Source organism: Lissotriton helveticus, chromosome 5_1 (assembly GCF_964261635.1).
Source record: "Lissotriton helveticus chromosome 5_1, aLisHel1.1, whole genome shotgun sequence".
Lineage (NCBI taxonomy): Eukaryota > Metazoa > Chordata > Amphibia > Caudata > Salamandridae > Lissotriton > Lissotriton helveticus.
In genome coordinates this window covers 63,654,422-63,667,110 of record NC_136065.1, presented here as the reverse complement: position 1 = coordinate 63,667,110, position 12,689 = coordinate 63,654,422, and the positions used below count along the sequence as shown (strand labels likewise).

General features: G+C 48.7%; 1 protein-coding gene across 1 annotated transcript in view; it reads right to left on the bottom strand.

The window, feature by feature from the left end:
• Positions 1-12,689, bottom strand: part of C5_1H6orf136 (chromosome 5_1 C6orf136 homolog) — a 140,531-nt gene that overhangs the window by 124,874 nt on the left and 2,968 nt on the right. The window contains exon 2 of the mRNA XM_078641708.1: positions 10,289-11,035. Within this exon, the coding sequence (XP_078497834.1) occupies positions 10,289-11,035 (747 nt within the window). The remainder of the gene's footprint in view (positions 1-10,288; positions 11,036-12,689) is intronic.

The following is a 12,689-nucleotide window of genomic DNA, read 5'->3' as shown; positions in this document are numbered from 1 at the left end:
TGCTGATCCGAAACTTTCAGCGATCAAAGAGTTTGGAACCCCGGTGGACGGGCCCCTGGCAAGTGCTGATCACCACTCGGACCGCACTTCGAGTGGAGGGGAAGAAACACTGGCTGCACGCTCATCACTGCAAGAAGGTCTCTCCAGCCCTGGCCACGACAGACACCGTCAACACCCAAGAAGAGCTCCTGAACCAGGACCGACCATCGTTGAACTGCTACCCTGATACAGAGACACTTGAACTTTCAAAACATCCTGACCCCACTGTGCCATCTCGAGAAGGGTATTTCCTGCGTCGAAAGGAGGGAGCTTCGGCTAAGTAGGCCACGGACTAGGTTAGAGGATCTCAGAACGGTGACCCAAACTACCAAGGGTTACCTGGAGAGAAGCTAAAACTAAGTCTGTGGTCCTGCCCACTACCGAGCACCTTGAAGACGAAGATGATGGAAGCGCCAGATAAGAAGATGATGGAAGCGCCAAATAAGAAGCCGACGGAGACAGCAGGAAATACCCACTACAGAAATCCGAGAATAGACAGGCTCCATAGCTCAAAGACAATTGCACTCTTCATCGTAATTCTCCTCTGTTTTCTCCTCATGACTACGCTCTGGATTATGGAAGAACACGCACCTGCTCACGAAACATTCCTAACCACTGCTCAGCCTACCACCGTGAAGGAACATTATCTAATTTCGCTCTCTCCTCAACTAAGAGAGAGACGAAAGGAGTTTTGGAACAACTCTTTCGTGCAACTACTTCACCAGCACAATCTTGCCACCAACGCCACCAACTGCTGGATCTGTGGGTTGCTACCCCATGCCACTGGACATTCAATACCATTCATCCCTTCACCCTTCTCCGTCCACGGCTCCTGCCTTGCCTGGCTGATCCTCTTGCAAGAGAGCTATACGGACAATGCCACCTCCAGCAGAACTGCAGCACATTCTCCTCATGGGGCCGGGCGAAACAAGACAAAGACACACTTCTGCCCGCTGACCCCCAGCGACTCGATCCAAATGGACATCCCGGCCAAAGAACGAATCGAAATGCAGGTGTTCAACAATCCAACCAGACCCACCTTCTCCTATCTGCGGAAACGAACGGCTGCCACTCTGACTGTGGCCCTGACGGTCATCAACGTCACAGGCCACATGTGTGTAGAAGGACTTGGGACACAGCTGGTGGGTCGCAGCGCTTGCCGCTTTACCAGAACTTTGGACTCCACGGATCCACCTTCCTTTGTGTCATCCCCAAACATGTATTTCATCTGTGGCACGAAGGCCTACACCTGGCTCCCCAAAGGCTGGGGGGGCACTTGCTACATCTCCTTCGTCCTTCCTCCAACTTATGTGGCCCCAGCGAATCACCACAGACAAAAACGAGCCAAAGACGTTGAGCAAGCCGACTCAACAGGGGCACAGTTCCTCGATGCTATGAAAGGACTCGTCCCCCTCTGGGGCCCGATGGCAAACAGCCGTGCCATCCGACATTTGACTCAGGCAGTCGAGACAACCATGAACATCACAGCGGGCATCTTTGCCAACAACACTGCCGAGCTCCAAGCGGTCCGTTTGGTGGCTCTTCAGAACCGCCTCGTTCTAGATGTGGTTCTGGCGGACCGTGGAGGAGCATGCCGCATTATTGGGGCCAGCTGTTGTACATACATACCGGACAACTCACCCTCAGTGTACAAAGCCATCGAACATCTTCACAGACTCTCTTCGGAAGTTCACCAAGAGCAAGAAGAATGGTCGCTTGGTGGTTGGTTCTGGGACACCGTCAAAAGCTGGGGCTGGAGACTGCTCACCATTATCCTGATTCCCGTAGTTGTAATATGTGGCCTATGCTTAGGAATTCAATGTTTGCCACCTATGCGTTCCTTATGTGCGAGTTGTATTTTTCCCAAAACTGTGGACATTGGAAGCGAACATATGAGGGCATTGTATGATACCGAAGTTAGGAATTTGATGAAAATTGACATTGAGTAAGCAAGTTGGCTAGATATGTTGAAAAGGGAGGACTGTTGAAAGTTAGGCTGAAAACCATCAACATTATCGGCGCCCTCTTGCTCTCCTTAAACCTTTTGTGCGCGTAAAACAGCCGCCATTTTGGACACCATGGCTTACCTGCTCTCGCCGAGAGCCAGCGCGTCTCTCTCTCTCTCTCTCTCTCTCTCTCCTAGCTTCGCTGGCAACCCCCTGCTTGCACCTGCCTTGAGTCATAAACCCCTCTTCGGCGCTGCTCTGCCCCAGGCCCTCATCCTGTTCCCAGCGCGACACCTCCCTGCTTCCCCGTCATGATCTCCGGCCCTTTTGATGCAAACCCCTTTTCCCCGTGTGCCCGTTTGTCTTCCCCGTTCCCAGGCCGACACCTAGCTCTGCCGATACCAATCCCTTGCCCCTCCCCATACAATAGAAAGCTTCCCTCCTCAAAGGACCCCCGAGATGATCAAAGCCCCCCCCATCCCACGAGATCCGATCGAAACCCGCACACTCCGTGAATCGGCGGAATACCCAGCTGCGCGATGATCATCACCTGTTGTGAACGGGGCGGGGACTTCCACTGTAACCTTGCGTGGGAACGGGCTGGGAAGGGGGGGATTCTGAGGATGTCTTTCCGTACATCAAAGTATCAACGAGAATGTGTTACATGTAATAAAGAGATAAACTTGTGTATAAGAGGCCAGGCCTCAGGGATGCAGTTAGAGCACCTCAGAAAGATACCTTCTGTCCGTTTCGTTGTGTTCTCCTCCGGAGAAAATAAAAACCTTGTTTCCTGCCTTCCAGTCTCCAGCGCCTGCCTCTTCAATAGTTTAACTTCTTTGTGGGTTCAAGAGGCGACACCGCCGGGCAAATACTTAAGGATCTTATATTCTGGCGAAACCAAAGCTTTACAAAAAAAAAAAACACCGCCGCATGACGATCGCAAAGGGGCGGGATGAGTAAAAATCGCGGGAACGCCAACGAATCTGCTCCGGCAATGACGGACAGATCACTCTTCCAATGGCTAGCCTCCATTTATGGAGCTAGCCAACTGAAGAGAAGGCGGGACCAAAGCAGTACTGTTCTAACATTAGATTTCGCCTGCGCAGCGGATCGCGAGGCGAAACCTAAAAACCAGGCCTCGACACCAACGATCTGAACAACTTCAGACATGTCTCCAATCTCCCCCTCATATCCAAAATCATCGAAAGGTGCGTTATCCTACAACTGACTCAGCACATGGACAGCATCAACCTTCTAGATACCCATCAATCAGGCTTCAGAAAAGGCTATAGCACCGAGACCGCGATCCTTAATGTCGTGGAAGATATCCACAAGTCTCTCAATACTGAATAATGATGCCTACTCATTCTCCTGATCTGCAGCCTTTGACACTAATTATCACAATCTACTCATTAAGGCTCTTCAAGAAAGGGTTGGAGTAGATGAGGTGGTCCTACACTGGCTCTCCTTCTTACACAACTGCTCCCAAAGGATAAAAATCTAAAAACTTTACGTCCGACCTACACCCCGTCAGCAGGGGTGTCCCCCAAGGTTCAGTGCTCTCCCCACAACTGTTCAACATATACATGGAACTCCTCACCACCCTACTCAAAAACCCCAACATCCCCTTCCACCTATATGCAGATGACATCCAGGTCTATCTGGAAACCTCCTCCATTGACGACATTCAGAGACTCAACGACACTCTAAAAGAAGTCAAATACTGGCTATCAATAAACCACCTAAAACAGAAATCCTCCTCATCTCCAATAAAGAAGAGAACCCTCAAATAGCAGAATGGCTAAAAGCAATCGATGCTCTCAACAGCAATCTCACTCTAGCTAACTCCGTAAAATCATTAGGAATCACCCTAGACCCCAAACTTGACATGGCCAAACAGTAAGAACTCCGCAAAGAGTGCCTTCCTCAATCTGAAGCTACTCAACAAAATAAAACCCTTCATCCCGCCAAGGACCTCAAACAAGCCACTCAATCATTGGTGCTATCCAGACTCGACTATGGGAATGCAGTCCTCACTGGCACAGCAAAATCCCGCCTTGCTCCCCTCAAAACAACTCTCAATGCAGCAGCCAGAATGGTCACCGGAGTTAATCAATATGATCACATCTCACCCGCACTCAGAGAACTAAAATGTCTCCCAGTCGAAATGCGTGCCAGCTTCAGAATGGCCTGCCTCACGCACAAAGCCCTGCACACAGGAAAACCCGACTACCTGGCCTCCAAACTAAAGAAGGCCAGTCAGACAAGGAAACTCAGGAGCTCCAACACCCTACAACTCATCCCTATGAAAACACGTAAACAAAAAAACGCTGTACAGTACTTCGCCGGAAACACGCCCAAAATCTGGAACTCCATCCCAGCGGATGTCAGGACTATCCCTTCCTTCGTGAAATTCAAAAAATACCTAAAAAGACCTCTTCCTCAATCGTTCCCTCCCGAACCGACAGCCGCCACCGCAGCGCACAAACCTGCACTTTGCAGCATCCAGACACTGCCTCATTAAGACCTACCTCCTCCCCGTGCCCAACCCTTGCCTCGTCCCCTCCTCCCTGAAAGAGGTTCAACCCAAGATAACATGCACGCAACAAGGTTATTTCAGGAATTCCTTACCTTAATGTGACACAGCATGCTGGGACTTCCAAACCAATATGTATACTACTGCTTTATTGTATGGCTCTTGCAATAAAAATGTTGTATAGCGCTCCGATACCCTCGGGTCTGGCCAGCGCTATATAAAACTCCTTAATAAATAAATAAGTTAATGTACTACTGAATGCCCGCTATGTCCAGTTAGCCAGTTGAACGTTTTTGGCTATCCAAGCTTCCATGTTTAGTCAGGATGTGCTTTCTTGTTTTGTGTTCATTGACTTTGCTACTAGCGTTTCCAATAAAAAAGGGTTGTCAAAATCTTCACGTCCGTGACATTATGTCACAATAGCGGAGAGACTTCACGTTCTTTTCCCAACACTCTTTAAGGAGGGAGTGCGTGAGAATGCAGACTGGATCCTTACCTCACAGAAGTAGTACAGGGGTAGTAGACAAGCTGGAGCCTTATTCTCTGTCTGAGGGTAGGATAGTGTTCTCTTTTTAGCGTGGCGGAGGAGCGTCGGCCCACTGCTTTCTCGCAGTAGGAAAAGCAGAAACATAAAATGGTAAAAATACCATTTTATGTTTCTGCTTCTCGCACAGCGAGAAAGCAGAAGGGTTTGGTTGGGGGTGGGCGGGTTGGGAAGGAGTGGCTAGTCCAATGTTATGTTATAGGTGCTGACTTTGGTTGGCCACAGGGCCGACAAAACCAGTCATGAGCACTCACCCGTTTGCATGAAGAAAAACGGCCTCCCCATAGATACCTGTACGGACGGTGTCCTAGCCAATCACAATGCTGCCATTGCAGCGTTGTGATTGGCTTAGGGGAGAGGGAGGCTGCCTGCTTCTGCTTCTTGTGAGCAGAGAGAAGCAGGAGACGTGACGCGGACCAGAGCATAGATGTTTTTTTTAACTTATTTTATTACATTAACCCCCTCGCACGACCCCCTCTCACGACCCTCTACCCCCACACCTGCGAGTGATGCCGGCCGCAACTGTTTTTTAGTTGAAGGGAAGGCTGAACCCTCACCACAGGGAAGAACTACAGGAGTAGGAAGGCGGTAGTCTTCTCTTTTGTTGGTGGGCAGGCTGTAGTCTCACCTAAAAGTAATGTGGTAGGCAGGCTCCATTAACAGGTTGGAGCCCCATCCTCTCTGGGTGACCAACCTACACTGGAAAGGCAAAAGGCCTATTCAGGGATTTATTAGGGATGAAAAATGTGTGTGAGGGGGTCCCTAAAATGGGTGTGGCCGCTATAATTACGGTGTGGCCTAAACACGTAAATAAAAATTTCCAGAGTCAGCCTACTCACACACATTCACAGAATCACAACTGAAACTGGAATAGGTGACCACTGCTCTGTGCACTTTGCAGAGCCCAAGGATTGTATGAGGAAGTATTTCTAATAACTTTATCTCGATCTTCAGCATCATTAAAAGTACACACTATATAAAAGACACAGTAAAACATCCTCACAAAGCATACAAAGTGTCATCGGAGATCAAAAAGAAATGTGCAATAGTAAAGACAATCTGTCAAGTAACCAGTCTTAATATGCATGTCCTTATGGCATTCAAAACAGACTCCATATTTTAGTGCCAAAATACAATGTTGGGCCACAAAAAGTGCAAGTGCTTTTTAAGGTGCGTTTAAAAAAGTAAAAAGAAGTTAAAACAGGACGATGAAACAGGGGACTTGCTCAATATCAAGGTGTGCAGAATTGCAATAAAGAGCAAGGCCCTAACAGACCGCTCTCTTTTCAGGAATTTACAAAGCTTTCTACCCTTTCCTAGACTGCTTGGTGCGCAAAATTCAGACAGACAATAAATGTCTAGAAACTGAAAAGAAAAAAAAAACATTGCTTAACTCAGTTGAGAGGATTCTATATGCCTCCTGTGGCCAAATTCCTACTCGGGGGAAGTATTCTGAAAACCACTTTGACCCTCTAAATTAAAAGAAACTCGCACTGCCTTGAGAAATATCTCCGCTGTGGCCGTTATACACACACACAGATGCGACTCAGTTTAATGAATACAAGCTCCAGCCGGAAGGGAGGGGGCTGCTAATCTAACGGAAACCGCCCTGTGAGGAAGGAGAAAAGGGAACGGAGCCACGGCAGCTCGTGACAAACTAAAGTAAAAAAAATAAAATTAAAAAACTGCCACCCGCAGTCACGCTATCGTCTAGCAGCAGTAAGAGAGACATATGCCCGCATTTTACAAATGATAACAACCCAGATTAAAGAATAGAATATCAAGTTTATTTACATAACTATCGGCGGAGAGGGGGATTCCCGCAGGGGCAGCCCCTCAGGGCGCCGCCATTTTTCAAACATCTGGAGCTAACGGACACACTGCCGGGCCCCGGTGACAGGGGCTACCGCCGGCAGGCACCAGGGGATGTGGCCAGGCACGGGTTGACCGATAAGCCGACTCTGGGCAGTGGCTCAGCCGTGCGGTAGATAGCCGCAGCCGGTGCCAGCCCTAACAGCAGGGCCTCACGCCGCCTTGTTTATTTTGCTCTCCCGAGGCAGTTTAGAGAGATTACAATCAGAGACAAGCGGCAGACCTGGGCAGGAACGTGTAGAGGCCTAGCACCGCCCGAGGGCGGAAGCCCCGGGCGGGGGCTTTGACAACAAGTGGGTCCATGTGACAGCATACGGGTGGGAGGCCGCTGGACAAAACGAGGAAACGTGACAGGGGTTAACAAAAATAACAAGTCAGGCCGGCAGCCAATCACAGCGCGGCCCGGGAAATGACGTCACGGGGGTGTCCCGGGCCGGCAGCCAATCACAGCACGGCCCGGGAAATGACGTCACAGGGGTGTCCCGGGCCGGCAGCCAATCACAGCGCGGCCCGGGACACACGGCAAAAAGGGGCGGGATTTAAAAAAACACACGGAAACGCCCCCGAATCGCATTTTCACGGGGAAAGCATGATTGACAGCCAATCTCTTCCAATGGCTAGCCTCCATTTATGGAGCTAGCCAATGGAAGACAGAGGCGGGACCAAAGCCCCATATGTAGGACATAAGATTTCGCCCTGGGCGGAGCAACTGCTACGCAGTTGCTACGGCCAGGGCGAAACCTAAAAATAAAAGCTGATGAGAACGGATAACTTCACACCTTCAGGAGCACCGAGGCTGCACTGCATAATGTGGTTCAGTACATTTGATACATTAAATTTGTTTTAGTAGCAATATGATCTATTATATTTTGAGCATTAATATGCTTTCTAACGAAGTTAAGTGCACACTAAGAGGCACAAGCCTGGTCAAAGGCTATCGGTATCGCGGTTATAACTTATTCGCTTTCCCAATGGTGTTTAGCAATGTTGTGCATTGTAGCTAAAGTTATTTTGAAAAAAAAAATCTTTGACGTAGTCGCTCACATCATTTTGTAGGCGCACACGCCACACGTGTTGCGTAGATGTCCGTTTTCTTTCTAGTTAAAAGAAAATAAACTTGCAAAACTGTTTTGTTTTTTTAAGTGAGGGGGCAATGGAAGTAACAGGAGATGAAGTAACACAGGAATGCAGAAGCATCACGAGGTGGGGGGGTAGGGAACGGACGTGAAAGAAACATGGATGGCAAGCCCAAGAATAATACAGAAATGAGGGAGCGCAAGACGGGTTGCAATGGAGAGAAGCATACAGGAAAGCCCAGCATCAGGAGAGAACACCACAGGGTGTGACGTGCTCCCAGTCAGGAACAGTTGTAGAGCGGCAGAGTTGTTGCAGTATTTCACACCGGCGACACTAAACAGCAAGGCACGTCCTACACTCTCAGTAACCGGCATACCGGTCACTGCCATAACCTTAGGATCCCGTCCATTACTATTCTACATTCCTTATTGACACTCTATATTCTCCATTCCCGCTTACCATTCTTACCACTCTTCCCACAGGGAGACAGCTCGAAAAGACATGCACTCTCAAACAGTGCACAATATAAAAAACAAGCATTTGCAATGCAATAGGTCTCGCATTTACGAGAGTTTGAGCTAATGGTATTGTAAATGAAAATGCCTTTTATTTAGGTGTTTTTAAAACAGATATATAACAAGCATTGTCATTTAACAATGCCAATAGCTTAAACTCTCGCAAATTCGAGACCTGTTGCATTGGAAATGTTTTAGGTCCAGCCTAGAGCCAGCGTGCATGTGCGACTCTGCAAGGCTTATTGTAGAGGAGTAGGTAAATAGAAGCGCTGTCCACCCATATTTGTCCATTCCCCTAAACTCATTACACAGCTAACAGAGTAAATCAAGGCCTTCGCAGACTTTAAATGAACAAGCATTGGCGGCCGCGAATGAAAATAAAAAAAAAACGCGAGTGTGGTATCCAGGCTGGGAGGAGTGGGAACGTGCCGCAGCCAATAGAGCCTGTACTGAGACCTAGGGCGTTTGGTATTGGCTACTAGTTGTTGAGTGGGCGGGGCGGTGTGTTCCGCGCCGCTCTGTGTGTAGCTGGGCGCCGCTGCCGGCTGTAGGTGCGCTGTCTCCGTTTGGAGCTTCTGTCCCCCGGCGAGATCCACATGCGTTCCCTGTGAGCCGAGGTAATGTGGCGCGGAAGCCCCGGGCTCCTAGTGCTGTGTTCCGGCCTGAGGGGCGGCGCCCGACGGGGGACTCCGTGGCCAGGACAGCGGCTGTGAGGGGGGGATCCCCGCCGATGGAGGCTGGGGCGGCTAGAGCGCCGGGCGGCCCGGCGAGCAGCACTGGCAAACAGCAAGGAGAGGAGGCAGCCTGGTGCCCACCTACCTCTCTGCAGGAGCCGCCTCCGCCGCTTCCAGAGGAGCCGCTGCAGTACCGGCTGGAAGACCTGGATACGCTGGCCACAGTGGTGCGAGCCTGGTAAGGGGGTGGGGCGGGTGAGTTTGCCTGTATGTGTGTGTCTGTGTGCGTGTGTGTGCCTGCGTGCATGTGCGCGCATGTGCCTGCGTGCCTGTTCACCAACGCGAAAGCGTGCGCGTTCACGCACCCAAATCGGCAACAGAGGAGCATCCTATCGGATGCAACTCCAGCTCGACCTAAAAAGTAGTGCTGTGAAAAGGAAGTAATGGAAGAAGAGATGCCAGCCAATCAAGCAATGGTTAAGAGACAATACTGCATGTGAAGGACAAAGACAAGACTGATAAGCTGGGGCACCAATAAAAAGCAGTCAAATAAATGAGTGATAAGGAACGCCAGCCAGTGACAGACAACAAGCAGGCTCCAAGCCCCTCTATGTTCTTGGTAAGTCATAATATGCAATGCAAAAGAGTCTAGCAGGCTGGACCAATTAAGGAGTTTTGGGGTTCTCCTTAAGGTGAAGAATTCCGTAGCTATATTAATGTAGTGGAAATATGCTTCAGACAACTGCCTTTACCGGGAAGTCTCTTTCTCTTCATTAACGCCTCGATGACAAGTGATTGGTATTGCTTCCAATTAATAACAATGCTGTGAATCCATTATTTAATTTCTCAGATAATTATCCCATTTACAATTTCCCTCATCAATTGGGGAATAATGTGTGTTTTCTGCACCAAGCTCCATTTCTTGGAGTATTTTCCAGGTTTGTATCCGTAGGAATATTCTGTCGGATTTTATCACATCAAGTAATATCCATGCGTGATAAAATATGACAAACCTTTAACTGTGCCCCCCCATGCAAACAGGAGTTTGGCTGGATTTTTCAAAGAGAAACAGCTTTTGTCCTTACCTCATGCCGCAGCCGCTCATATGCCACAGCCAGATGCTCTTCCATATCTGGGTCACTCTTCCCTTGTGTTGACTTCGCTTGCGTGCCTTTACCAGTCTGAAAAGCCAATAGAGGAGTGGACAGGAGACTCCTGCAGTCTTGGCAAGGAAACCCTGCCAGATAGGGCATTCTGCAGAACGTGGGATCAAAGAGGGTCCTGAAGGAATCCAAGTCGCCACCGTTGAGGTGCCATGCTGGGGGGCCGCCACCATTCAGATGCCACGCCCAGAGTCTGCTGCCTTCTGTGCTGTTGAGGCCCCCTGTTTTCAGACCCCATTGACTCTCTGCAATGTCATCTTCCCTGTGGGCCTCCACTGTGGTAATGGAGCCAACAATGCTCTCCAGAGGGAAACACAGAATAGTCTTCTTGGGCTGTGCCCGGGTGCGAGTTTGCACTAGTAGTGAAAGGCCCTGCTCTACTTGTTCCGCCAACAAATGGTCGAGGTGGACCAGGGAAGAGCGTGGTGCCTCCATCGGGGTCTTGTGCTGCCTCCCTCGGCTGCTGAGTTGCAGGCAGAGGCTAACCTTGTCTTTGGACACGCTAGTGAAGGACTGCATATGCAAGTCTCTTTCAGGAGCCCAATGGTGGCACAGGCTGGAGCAGGTGCAGGAGAAGTCAGAGGCCCCAAGGTCAGGGGATGATAAGCAGCAGAGGGAAGAGGGTGGGGAGCTTCGCAGGCCTTCATGTTCCACTGCAACGCCATCGATCTGTAAGAAGGTATTTCAGGTGGTGTTACTGTTTAATCTCAAAGTGAACGTACTGAACAAAAAGACGACAATGTCTGAAACTCTATTCCTGGCCCATCCTGCACTTCACGGGCAAAGCCCTATATCACTGTAACATCACAACACTCAAAGCAAACAATGCTTTCAGAGACAGCCATACGCTCCCTTCAGAAACAAGTGACAGTGTGGACCAAAAATGGGTAGGTTTTAAGTGCGCCAGGTAGATTAACACTTCACGGGGACCTCTCAGAGGCGGTGCTGAGCATAACATGTTATTGCAGAGTGCTTTCTTTGACATGTCTGCGGTGAATCCCACCCTCGTCGCCAATGTGGGTGAAATGAATGGAGAACCATCAAGGTGGAGCAGGTAAGTCTTTATTATCTCCTGCCATGAATGGCACAAATGTCCCAATCCTGCTCTTTGCAGACAATTCCTTACTTATTTCCAATCGGCTTGTAAATCCTAATGGATACGTTTTTGGATTTCAGCAGGAGTTTGGAACTAAACGTTGCCAAAACTAAATTTATGGTGTTCGGGAAAACCAAAGGTAAATCAAGAGAGGTTAGGATCGCACTAGAATCTTTAGAGAGGGTGAAAAGCTTTGACTATTTGGGAATAAGACTGAGCAATACGCTCGGCTGGGAGCAACAATAGGAAAAGAGCCATTTAACTCTTGTTCATAGGTCAAAATCAATACTGAGACATAACAGGCAGTCTTATACTCGATCTCTGACCACAGCACTTGAAGTGTATCGAGCAAAAGCTCAGAGTGGTGCCTTGTATGGAGCAAAGATGTGGGGGGTATATCAATACAAATAAACTGACATCTGAAAATATGTTTGCTAGATCACTCATCTCAGTATCTATTACCACTCCCTTAATCCACAGTTTTTTGATCTAGGGACAAAAAGAATTGGTGATATGGCTTCATAGAAACCTTTACTGAACTGGCTGCGCTTGTGGACAACACCGCAGCTTTCAGATTATTGCAACTCTCTAAAGGAAGTTTTGAAGATTAGTGGTGCAAAAAGCATACCTTGGTTTAAGCATGTTGCAAGTTGGTTTACAATACACGGTATGACAGAATTATGGGAACACCCAGAGAAGGCAAATAGAGAAGGATTGTTCAAAGTTGAAGATTAGGTATTGGGCGGCCGTGGAAGAATCTTACGCCACTAGGTCAGTAAATGGCCAATTAACTTTACAATTTGTATGTGCTAAGCCATGCCCTTCCTTTGAACCCTTCCTGGATAAAATCATGCCACCACTTGCAAAAAGTTTATATGTTCGATGTAGGTATGGTAACCTCCTACTCCGGTTTCCCAGTAACCGGGCCACAGGATTATCTCCAGAACTTTGCCCTGCATGTGCCAAAACAATGGAGACAGAAGAGCATATCCTATTTTTCTCCACTAAATATCAAAAGATCCATAGGAGATGGATACGATCGACCTGCTTAAACATTGGAGCCAGGCAACACCAGGTTGCCTTCAGAATCCTAAAAAACTGATACTACAGGACCAACAGTCTATGTGGTCAGTCGTTTCCTATTCTCGTTCTGGATAAAACGACAAAAGTTTTTGCACAAAGCTAGAGCCGATCATTAATACTAAAATTAAAGCCTTGTGATTCTGA